Below are 12408 nucleotides of genomic sequence, written 5' to 3' on the forward strand. Positions count from 1 at the left end.
ATTTTTTTAAGGATTATTCCCAAGTCTCACTCTTGTAAATAAGAGTTAATAATAATGATGTTACTGAGAGGAATATAATGAAACCTGCTAATGCATTTTCACTATACTTATCAACATTTCTTAAACTATTTGCCATAGTACTACATCCTTCGCAACGAACATCGTAGTCCATTTAGCCCCCTACGGCACGCGTTAAAGAATTGTTAAAGAAGTTTAGTGTGCATCATATAGGATTAAAGGACGTAAAGTTACTGACTAGTCTTGCCGTGACTTCTGATTGTATGATTTCCTTTTGCCATCATTGATCCTCCGATATCGACAAACAATTAAAAAATATCTCATAGTGTTTATTCAGTCATATGGCTCATTTGATCTTATAAATATGTTAGTTGTCTATCTTCAATATTCAATATATATATATATATATATTGGTCTTATAATATTTTTTTTCCTTGTAACTAATTCATCTGTGTCGAGTTTTGCTCGATCATGATTTATTCAGTCATTTACAGTTTCTTCTCTTTCTCGTGTTCTTGTCGATGTTAAACGCTTTACCGCCTACCAAGTTTGCTTGTGTTTCTAAACCTCTTACATCGCCGAATCTTGTGCAGTTTATTTGATTTGATCTTCATGAATAATATGCCTGGAAAATTTTAAGAAGTCGGAGTTTTGACTATTGATTACTTGTAAGTAGGCAATTCGACTCACACATCTGGCATTATGAAATACGAAGCTAATCTGTGTAGATAGTTCGGCAGTATTCAGTCGTTGATTGTATGATGAATCAGTTACTAACCATCAGAACAAGAGACGATCGAGGCGTTGCTTCACTAACTCGCTGAAGCCCCGAGACGAGAGCTTCTGAAGCAGCTCTCGTCTCGCTGCTACGTGCTCTTGTCTCGCCCTAATGATGTCATCTTCCTTCTGATCATCTGATCAGTCCTGCGCATACCTTCTTTATAAAAACTCGCATCGTTTACCCGTAATTGCTCTCCATATCAGCAAATGTATTTGCAGCCGCTGGTGTGCGTGATTAAGTCGCCTTTCTGATTCGATTAAACGTGCTGTTTCCCCCAATTTGAAGACTTTAGAAGCAATATATTTAGTATGCTCTCTGATAATGGTTTGATTAGACTGCGTGTAACCACGTTATATCCTTTCCTCATTAAGCTAACTGTATTGTTAACAAGCTGCTATCACCTAACTGTCTTAATTCGACTCCGTATCCGCTTAAGGAGAAATATAAGCTTAGATTAGGTTTGATTGCTGACTACGCTGAAATTTCAGATCCGTGACGGTAACAAGAGCACACTTACAAACATGACTCCATGAAAGCCCCAAGCGAATCACGTAGCATTTGCTTCAAGCTTATTTTTTTAATGGAATATATGAACTTTCATTACAGAGGCGATTTGTGTACATAACTTGCAAATATAGGTCATAGGTCAAAGGGGCTTGCCTGGCGTGGTCCTTGTTTGCTCTGTGACTTGGTACGGCGGCTGCATTCGTTTGATGCTCTGCATGAGCCCTCGAAAGATCTGACGCGAGAGTCTAATGACTTCTTCACGCGACCCAACCTCAGCGAGACCGCTAACAATGAGCGACTTCTTCCCCTGTCCTCCTATGCAGCTCGACTAGATCGCCCTCGGATTGTCAAGCGCTGCCTTTGATGGCAGGCGCACTCAAAGTTTTCAGTTCGCATCAGCGCCTTTGTTGTTGCTGCTCCCTCCCTTCCCGGACGGCACCCCTCCCCTCCAACCTCCACCGAGATGCATCACATCTACACAACTGCAGTTCTCGCTGAGCATAAGGCCTGGAGGCGAACAATACTCCTCATGCCGACTGTACATGATCTTGTATAACTGTAGCTCATCTTGCCGACTGTACCTCCTCCTACCGACTGTACCTACTCGTGCCGACAGTATACCCGTATGCCGACTGTCTCTCTTTGTGCGGATTTCAACACCTTATGATGACTGCAAATTCTTTTTCCTACTTTTGCGATGTATGCCGAGTAACTTCTTATACCCATTGAACTCTTTATTCTGACTAATAACGCTTTATGCCAATGATAACCTCCAATGCATATCCGCAAAATTAGTCTACGTAATGAATATTTTCAGATGTCAGGCGACAAAGCTATACTGAAAAGTCTAAAACCCAATTAACTTTTAAAAGTCTACCCAATTATCTTTAATTAACAGTATTAATTACGTGCCTTATTTTATAGAGGGCTAAGGCTTGCTTGTAATAAATCATCGCAAGCAAGTCGTATATATGTACGACTTCCCCAAATCGTTCACACATCGTTCGTCGGGCGCTTGCCCGTAGCACTTTCACCAAGCGTTCATCAGCAGTTCCAGGAAGCAGCTCCCGTGCTGCCAGTTTGTTTGCAAATCTTCGTTTTTCTTGAGCTCAGTTCCAGCATTGGATGAGACTTGAGGTTCCATGTGCATGAAGCGTCGATAAGAAGTGCAAGTGTAACTTATTATCGCCATTTCTGGGTGACGGGTGGCACTCCAGCCTGTCAGTATATGGCGATAATTTAATTGTGGTGTCGCTGTACTGATAGTTTTTACGATAAAGACGCCGTTCTTGTCGATAACAGCGCAATGATGCATACAAATGTTGTTGTTCGCACCTCATTGAGAATCTCTTTCTGGTCCTTTTGTGAATGCAATGTTTATTTTTTAACATGAAACATTAGCATTAAATATTTTAAACTATACATTCGTTCAGCGCAAGAATTAGTTTTTTAAGGAAGTTGTGTGTGCACAACTGATTTTTTGTGCCTATCTTCTTGCAGGGTGACGAGGACGGATCGTTCTTATGGATGGTGAAGCAAGATCCACCGTCGTATTTTTTCGGCACAATTCACGTACCATACACACGTGTTTGGGAGCACGTGCCGTACAACACCAAGAAAGCCTTCGAGATGAGCGACAACGTCATGTTCGAGCTCGCCCTCACCGACCCTGCCACCATCACCGCCCTCACCACCTGCCAGCTGCTGCCCCAGGTCACACCTAACTACCGAATTTAAATCTTGTTCATTTAATTTGAGTGCTCGTTTGGTCTCTCGCTGAAAACGGCTGCAACTTTTCGGATACTCTTGACTTCTTAAATAGGTACATAAATTACTTCATTTTCCGAGAGAGTGTTTCTGCCTCGGGTAAGTTTATTTACCGCTGTTCTGGGAGTAAAGTTACGAGTGCACAGCCTGTTATACTGAGCTGCATTCCTCATGAATTGCTGCTGTGGTAATTCATTTCCAGTGTGGAGTGAATTATCTGCTGTGACTATTTAATGCCAATCAACGTTGCTTAAGATAAACGTGATTATATGCCAGCCGTTTAAATACATCATTCTATGTAAGACTAGAGACCGACTACTGAGAAACTCAAGCTATAGATTCCTTAGAAGTTGATTGTGCGCAGTCAGAAGTGCTAGTCCTCCAACTCCCCTCCAAACTCACACAAGTGAGCCTCTAACTTCCACTTCTGGTGTTTGTCTTCCATATTATATCTGCCGTGGCTCTCCTTCGCTTCTGCCCTTGTACACGGCACAGGGTATTGCCTTTTTATACGTACTGTGAGTTACACGTAGAATAACATACAGCAATATGCTCTTAGTAAAACTTAGACAACATTTAGTTATAAAACTTCGTTCTCATTTGATACGTTATCGTAGATTTTATCACAAATAACGTAATTTACGAAGCATCAAAACATCACTAAGCGTCAACCGGACCTGCCTTCAAATTTAAAGTTGTGCGGTCGTGAACGTTGTGATATTTTTTCTGTTTATCTTCCGTTAGTGGTGCTTGCATCAAATCTCCTCTGCGCTTTACCAGTTGAAATTCTAGTATTGAGGCGCGGCTGAGACTTGTCCAGCTTGTTGCTCTCTGTAGACGCGGTACCTTGACTTCGCTCTGTCACAATCACCGACGACACATCGACTGATTACATTATCCTTCTGGGGGAGGTGGGGGAGCTCCCTGCAGCTCGGTGGCTAGGAGGGAGATGAGGGAGCTCCTTGCAGCTCGGTGGCTAAGGGGGAGATGAGGGAGCTCCTTGCAGCTCGGTGGCTAAGGGGGAGATGAGGGAGCTCCTTGCAGCTCGGTGGATAAGGGGGAGATGAGGGAGCTCCCTGCAGCTCGGTGGATAAGGGGGAGATGAGGGAGCTCCCTGCAGCTCGGTGGATAAGGGGGAGATGAGGGAGCTCCGTGCAGCTCGGAGGATAAGGGGGAGATCAGGCAGCTCCCTGCAGCTCGATGGCAAGGAGGAAGGTATGGCAGCTCCCTGCAGCTCGATGGCAAGGAGGAAGGTATGGCAGCTCCCTGCAGCTCGATGGCTAGGAGGGAGGTATGGCAGCTCCCTGCAGCTCGGTGGCCGGTGGAGTAGGAGGAAGCGTAGACGGCTGTAGGTTGTGATGGATTTCATTCATAGGACGCCGGCTGTTCGAAAGTTCTGGCAGATGAGAGTTGGCGGACGGTTGCCGTTGTTTTTTCAGAACACGAATACCGTTATGAGATAGAACATCTAAAAATTTTAACCGCAGTTTAGATTAAACAGAACGGAAATAATGAAAACTATCATTCAATTACTGCGAAAAAGAAAACGGGGATTTATTGAAGAGATAATAAGATCTTTGAAGAGGTCGGCATAAAGATGCTTGAGTGCAAAGAAAAAATTACAGTGCGGTGAAACAAGTGATTGCTGAAGCGACTGACGAAAGGCTAAAGCAGTGGTTCCAAAAGTGGGCGATATCGCCCCCCCTGGGTGCGGTGGGAAGATCTGGGGGGGGCAGTGAGGAAGAAAGAGGCAGTAGGGGGGGCGGCAGTCCGCGAAGTCGAAGTCAGAAGTTCGTACGTTTGTTTGACGATTTGTACACAACACGTGCAGAACATAACTCCGACTCTAATAAATTTTCACGAGCTATAAATCTCAGTTTGGTAGTTAGGAATTTATATTTAAAATTTCGTTCGAATCTGTTCAGTAGATTGGAAGAAATTCTTTGTTAACTGCGAATTTCGGCCTGTATCGCCATACAACTCCCGAATGAAGGTGAAATTTAAAATTTTTTCATGAGCAAAACATCACCGTTAGGCCCTAATGAATACGTGTTCCAAGTTTTATCGAGCTGCGTTCATTAGTTTGGGAGATATTCCTTGATCACTGAATTTGGAGATTGGCCGTGAGACCGGCCACGAGTCCGGCCATCAATTTGTCCGAGCCGTCTTGAATTTCTAGTGCTTAATACCTATTTGCTTAATATTAAACTTCAGAATCTACCTCAAGCTCGAACCGCATCCTTTACGAGTTACGGTGATATGAGCGATTTATTTTAATTAATCTATCTTGTTTGATTAGCTTAAGCAGTTTGTATGGTATAAAACAAGCTCAGCATATTATGCTTCATGAAAATGTGGCTAAATGTTTTGCGTTCAGCTAGGGAGTTGCATTTAAGGAGTTGTCTGATCTTCATAATAATTGCTATGATTTTTCTATAAAACCAAATAAAATGAAGATCCAAGTTACGATTTTGTTGTTCACTTGTGATCGAATAACCCTTCTTCAGGATAAAATAACACTATATCCCTGTTGTGTGTGAACTATTCAACTTTAATTTAGGAGCTGACGACTAAACTTAAACTTCGTTTGGCGGGACTCGATATAGCGGCTTGAGGCTGCGCAGTGCGCATGTCGCGTGCTGCTGTCGTCGGCCTAGCGTACAGATCGCCTCTCGCAGCGGTAATGTCCTGATAAGATAGCGGCACTCCTATGTGATTCCGAATAAACATTTAGTGCCTCATTATTACGTAGACGTTACCGTTCTTAGTAATTTAATTTTTTATTGTGCACACAGATTGGGTTAATTGAGTCGGTCTTGAAGACGTAACCATTTCATTTTGCATTTATGATCACACTAGTTGGATTTATAATGAAAATTTCTGACTATATTTTATTGTCATCGTGAATAGCTTGATAACGTATCGATGCCAAGCAAAGATTCACATCACGGTTGTCTTAATGGAGTCCACAAGTTTGTGTGATCACCTAATATAGTTTGTTGGACTCTGCCGTCGTATAGTACACGACATCGTATAATAGTGCACGGCAAATATTCTTCTGTGTGATGATGTTGGTTACGAAATTAAATTCAACAGCTAGTGAGCGTCTGACCGTTGGCAGGACATACTTATAAGAAACTGGTATTCTTCAAACAATCTTTATATAACTTCGAACCATCTTTTTTATAACTGTTGTTTCACTGTCTCGCGGATTGTTAGATTGAACATATTTTTATTAAACGTTTCCGTTTCACAGCAACTGCAGTGTTGTACACGTGTCACTGCTGTGTGTGCACTTCATTAAAACGCTACGTATTTATACGCTATACAAGAGTCATGCATATAAAGGCTGTGCCGCTGTGCACTTGACATGTGTATGCATGCCGTAAAAATAAAGGCACAGAACTCAGTATGTCAACTGAAGTGCGTCGAGCGCATCAAGACGCCAAAGCTGAGGACTGTGCCAACTTTCTGGTTCGGCATCAATTCACTGCCATTGGTGTTGTCTGAGAGACAAGTAAAATATTTATCTGTCCGCGAATATATGTTTCATGTTGTGTTAGGTTTTCAACTTTTAGGTTGAATAAATTTTGTTCTTATCGATCGTAGGTGCATTGAATTTCATTTTTTCTTCTCGAAGTGAGCGCATATCATTCAATAAACAAGTAAATTCTGCGTCTAAATTTCGCACAATGTTGAGTGAAAATGTTACGTTATTTATATGTCACGTTTCACTCGTACGTCTTTCTCCTGCACTGCGCACTCCACCAAACACTGCACTGCCAAAATTTGGTCTACTCCTTACATAATCTTTATACACCATCGTGTGACAGCTGTGCAGTCTATAGAAATCGTGACAAGTATTTATAGGCCTGGGAGCGGACTCAGTGATGATCGTATTGTAGTCTTATTGAGTCATGATCGTGAAGGCACTCGCCACTTGATAAATCGGCCGTCTCTTCCCTTTTGTTCGTTTTCAATGGCCTGACTCATTCCGACGAGGGGAGATGCCCGAGGATCGCTCCCTGCGTGCGGTAAACAGCTCTGTTTGTGCTATAAATCTACGCGCTGACTGGTATGACGGTGCTATATAGTGCGCTGCTCATGATGCTATAAATCTACGCGCTGACTGGTATGACGGTGCTATATAGTGCTCTGCTCATGATGCTGTATAGTGCGCTGCTCATGATGCTGTATAGTGCTCTGCTCATGATGCTGTATAGTGCATAAATGAGAAATTCGTTGTACATTTGTGAGATTGGAGACACTGGATTCTTTGGAAGTGTTGTCTTTAAAAATTAATTTTTAAACGCATATTATTCTGGTGTAGTTTGGCAATGCGAGAAGCAAGGATAATTGTATATTAGCTGTCTATCAGGACGTTAGAAAATAATACTGAGGAGCGAGAATGATGGCTCACAAGCAGTTATAGGTCATCGCATACGGCTTGCACTACAGCAAATTATTCTTTTATTCAGAAATTCACTATTCTTATTCTTATTCACTATTCAGCAAATTATTACTCTTTTTTTCTGACTTTGAGTGTTGAGATAGTTTCATTCACGAATATTTGGTTTTATCTTTCACTTAATTAAATCAAATTCTCAAATCTTCGACAACCACGAGCTCTATTGTGTCTATTGATTAGGACGCTGTGTTCTTTTAATTGATGCTCTCTGTTATTATTGATGATTAATATAGTATTGATGATCAACCACTCTATTATTACTTCATAGCTAATTTCAAGTGCATTTCATGGGTAATTATAAACTTCTTGCTCACATGAGTATTTTTGAATAGCACAAGCAGGAGGAAAGAATTCCTTTCGGGCTTGTGTTGTGCTTTATTCAATTTCTATTATTTGATGGTTGCAACCTCGGTGCTTGCTCGGCATGCATGGGGTTCTAATTAAGAACCATGTCATGATGGTTCTAAGGACCATGTCATGATGGTTTTAAGCTGAAAGTCAATCAAGAGGAGAAAACCAGAAGCTCCGCGGGAATCGATGATATAATATAGAATTTTCCTGAACTTTGTAGAGAAATAACAGTACCTGAAATGTTACTTCTAGAAGTCTTTGGTATCACTCTCCGCCACTGTTATCTCTATTATCATTATTTTAAGCTGTTACTTTTGTTGGTTGCGCTTCAGTTGATGCTTTTCTGTTGAGGGGTTTCACGCCTTGTAGCCACTTGCTGCTGTTGCTGCTACTTACATTGACACGCTTTATTTGGTCTCTGTCTAGTACTATCAAAACCTCCGTTAAATATGCTGTTGTTGCTGCCGTTATAGGCACCGCTGCTTCAGCTTCTGCTGCTCGCACTCGTAGGCCTAAGCGATCCAGCGCCGCGCGCCGTCCCGCCCTGTGACCGGGGAGACCGGGGCGCTGCGGGTCGCCCGCTCTGCCGTGCCGTCCGACCTGCCCGCCTGAGATGTGGAGTGACCGATGCTCATTTATACTGGGGTGTGGGTGGCGGGAGTGGCAGCGTGAGTGGCGGCGTGAGTGGCGGCGTGAGTGGCGGCGGGAGTGGATGAGTTGAGGAGGTAAAATGAATTGAGTGGTGGTAGTGGGTGGCGTGAGTGAAGGAGTTGAGTCACTCACAGTTGAGTAATGAAGCGATAAGTGTTAATTAAATGTTAAATATTATGCGAGATTACTTTGGATTTGTACCAGTGGTTAAATTAGCTTATGTTTTTTACACACTGTGAATGTGTTCGATATAGTTATAGATTTTCCTTATAGCTTTGTTGTGCTGTTGAAGGAGATCTGATATCATAACTTTGCTATATTCGTCTAGGTTTGACGGGATATTGTAAGAAAATTCAGCTGCTATTTAGTGCAATGCGAGGTACGTGATTTTATTCTCGAGTTAGAACATTGCCCTCCAAAATGTTGCCAAGGCATTGTATCTTCACTGACAAGGAGGCTGACTTCTGGCAAGCAACTGCTGGTGTTCTTCGCAAAGCTCATGCAATAAAATAACTCACAGAGCTTTCATTTAATGACGATGCAGCAAGAGAAGAATAGCAGTACAGAGACGGTATATCCTCATGACAGAATCTGGGAAGACAGAATATCGCTAGACAAAAACATGTCAAAAAATTAGATCAGTACTCACTGCAGTGAGTGACAGAGAGCGCATTTTCTCGTCCGTCCGACCGTGAAGTCACGGACGGACGGACACGACGAGCATAATAGCGCCTTTTTTCCATAAATGAGAAAATGCGCTAAAAATTAAGCTATATGCCAGGGTAGTGTGCCGGTATTATCTCAAATTATTTCAAGCCGAATTACCTGATAGAACTGATTTTAAGCAAAATAGTATGATACTAATTATTTTTTCAATCGAAATTGTTGAATTAAGGAGTTGAAGTTTAGGTGTATAAGATAAGTATTTACACGTATAGCTACTCAAACAAAATAAGGATAGGTAATGAAGTAGATAAGTTACCTTTTTGAGAAAAAGTTGAAGCTGCAGGAAGTGCTGATTAGAGTAAGGTTCGCCAATGGTTGCGATATTAAGAATACAAAATGAAGTTTTGCGATTATCAAAATTTCTCATGTCTCTGAAGTACATCATCTAGAAACCTCGATAAGTCGAAAATCAGCCTTTGCAACGTCACCAGCAGAGCCTTGGGTTGACATGACGAGCAAAATGTGCCGCTACGGCGCTTCAATTGTCTTCAGTTGACAACATTTATAAGTTAATTCTTCTACTTTAGACAAAATTGGGTGACTATTGCACCGATCATGTATTAAACACGGCAAATGAAGCTCAAAACGATGCACCAAAAAAGTTGCATAAAATATTCAAATGAATATAAGAGTCGCATTTATTTAATATCTCATCATTATATCCCATTAGTGCCCACTCATCCCCTTGTTGCCCACCTTCAGTGCCCACACTTCCCCTTAGTGCCCACGCTTCCCCTCAGTGCCCACACTTCCCCTCAGGGCCAACACTTCCCCTCAGTGCCAACACTTCCTCTCAGAGCCCACACTTCCCCTCAGTGAACACACACATCCCTTCACTGCCCACCTTCAGTGCACTTGTATGATTGTATCCCATCTCTTAGCCTCATAATCCCTCATCCTCCCCCACCTCCTCACTCGCGTAACCCCCCACCCTCATCTCCCCTCATCACTATCAGCACCACGATGCCAGATGCGCGATAAGACACGACCTGTCAAGACGCCTGCGTCTTGCCGTCTCGCCCAATTCACACTTCGCTTCTTCCTGCCTTCTTTCTTGCCCAGTTACTCTGCCATCATTTGCAGAAAACCTCTTCATAATATATTATTTATCTATTTTAAAGCCGTTCAATATACAGTCATTATTAATTTTCAAGTAATTTATGTACCTTCTGATTCTATTAAGCTTTTTAGATTTTAATTTAATTAAAAATCATTTGTCTATTAACGGTGGTTAAAGTCATGGTCCCTCCATAGCTGAGATTTGTCTGAATAATTGTTTATGATGTAAGAACAAGTTTATGAAGCAAATGAAACACTTGAGTCAACACAGGCTTGGAGTATCAAACGTTATCTGTTGTTTTTGCTCGCTATTTTTAACGCCCGTAAGTTAAGCAAGCCTAGTAAAGTGAGTAATTTTAACCGTTATATAATAAATCAGAAGAAGAATAATACAAAACTTGAGTGGCTTTTTCTTGTATTGTGCAGGGAATGTATGTATATAAGGTGAAGGCTTGTGCTTGCTTCCGTGACTGACTAGTTAGGGTCCGTTACTGATTAGTTATTAGTTCAGTAACTGATGTTACTAGTCAATGTAACTCAACTGAACGTACGTAACACCAATATTCATTTATTCTGTTGGTTACGAATTCTGTTGTGGAAGATGCATGAACGAAAAAAATTCTACAAACTCTAAGAAGGTTGTTGGAAAATACTGTTGCTAAATGACGTTCGACTGATCGCAATTCCCTAGTTTCATTCCAAAATTTCCTTTTGTTTGAATGTTATTTTTGTACAGAAACCAGCTAAAGGACGATGCCGCTGCAACCGAACCAGCTCAATGATCTAATGACGATTGATTATACACTAAATTCCTACAGACCTACTCCTTAGTCGGTAATTAAAAATTGTTTGATGGGGTTAGCCACTAATCAAATGCCCTGCGATAACGTATCGTTCTTTTGTACAGGGCAAATCTCTAGCAGACGTGCTGCCCGGCGAGCTGTACGCGCGGCTCAGGAGCCACCTGAGTTACATCAGGTCTCAGATGCCGCACTGGCTCACGCCCCCCGACAACACATCGCGATGGGCCTATGCCAACTACCTCTTTGATGCCATCACAGGTGAGTTCTGCTTGCTGGGTGCTGATAACGTACCTGGAGTTGTATGGGTTATGTGGAACTCTAAAAACACATATTTAATAACATCACTGCTGGGTGCTGCATGTCGTAGTAGAATCGATAAATGGCACAGACGTTGCCAACTATCTTCTACTGTTATAAATTATTTGTTTTGTAAATAGGCATAAATTATTTTTTATAGCTAAAACTAGAACGACGAGAAGCGGTGCTTTCAACGTGGTATGGCCGTTGGCTAAGCCTAGAACCGTACTTCATTCCTGGTATAACACAAATGTATAAATATCATGAATGTAATATGTGACAGCGGTTCAGTTCTCTCTGTTTTAAACGCTATGGACTTTTTAAAGATTTATTAGTTCATGTTGTCTATAGTTTTTTTTACGTATGCACGGTACAGTGAATCTCAGCTTGAATTATGGAGTAATAATTCTTGGATCGACAAAAATCAGAAAGCAGGGAGCTCAACGCCGACATTGCAATGATCTGGAAGGGATTTGTGTCGAAATTTCATAGGTTCTTTTCTTTCTATTTTTTGATTGGACACGTTCATAAATGCAATCAAATGATCGATCAACGTAAAGCAATCGCGCTTTGTTCTGGATCGCGCTTCATGCTTGTGTGCGCTTCATGCTGGATCGCGCTCTATGCTGGATCGCGCTCTATGCTGGAACTCGCTTCATGCTGGATCGTGCTTCATGCTTGATCGCGCTTCATGCTTGATCGCGCTTCTTGCTTGATCGCGTATTCCGGTACCTGCATGATCACGCTCTATGCTGGAACTCGCTTCATGCTGGATCGTGCTTCATGCTTGATCAAGCTTCATGATTGATCGCGTTTCATGCTTGATCTCGCTTCATATTGGATCGCGCTCCGTGCTTGATTGCGCTTCGTGCTTGATCGCGCTTCGTGCTTGATCGCGCTTCGTGCTTGATCGCACTTCGTGCTTGATCGCGCTTCGTGCTTGATCGCGCTTCGTGCTTGATCGCGCTTCGTGCTTGATC

The 12408-nt window shown here is 42.2% G+C and overlaps 1 protein-coding gene across 1 annotated transcript in view; it reads left to right on the forward strand.

Moving 5' to 3' along the window:
- LOC108678922 (metalloprotease TIKI2) overlaps positions 1-12408 on the forward strand; it is a 53440-nt gene that overhangs the window by 14877 nt on the left and 26155 nt on the right. Inside the window, exons 3-4 of the mRNA XM_018167418.2 lie at positions 2807-3019; positions 11236-11389. Coding sequence (XP_018022907.1) covers positions 2807-3019; positions 11236-11389 — 367 coding nt within the window. The remainder of the gene's footprint in view (positions 1-2806; positions 3020-11235; positions 11390-12408) is intronic.

Source organism: Hyalella azteca, unplaced genomic scaffold (genome assembly GCF_000764305.2).
Source record: "Hyalella azteca isolate HAZT.00-mixed unplaced genomic scaffold, Hazt_2.0.2 contig3451, whole genome shotgun sequence".
NCBI classification, from domain to species: domain Eukaryota; kingdom Metazoa; phylum Arthropoda; class Malacostraca; order Amphipoda; family Hyalellidae; genus Hyalella; species Hyalella azteca.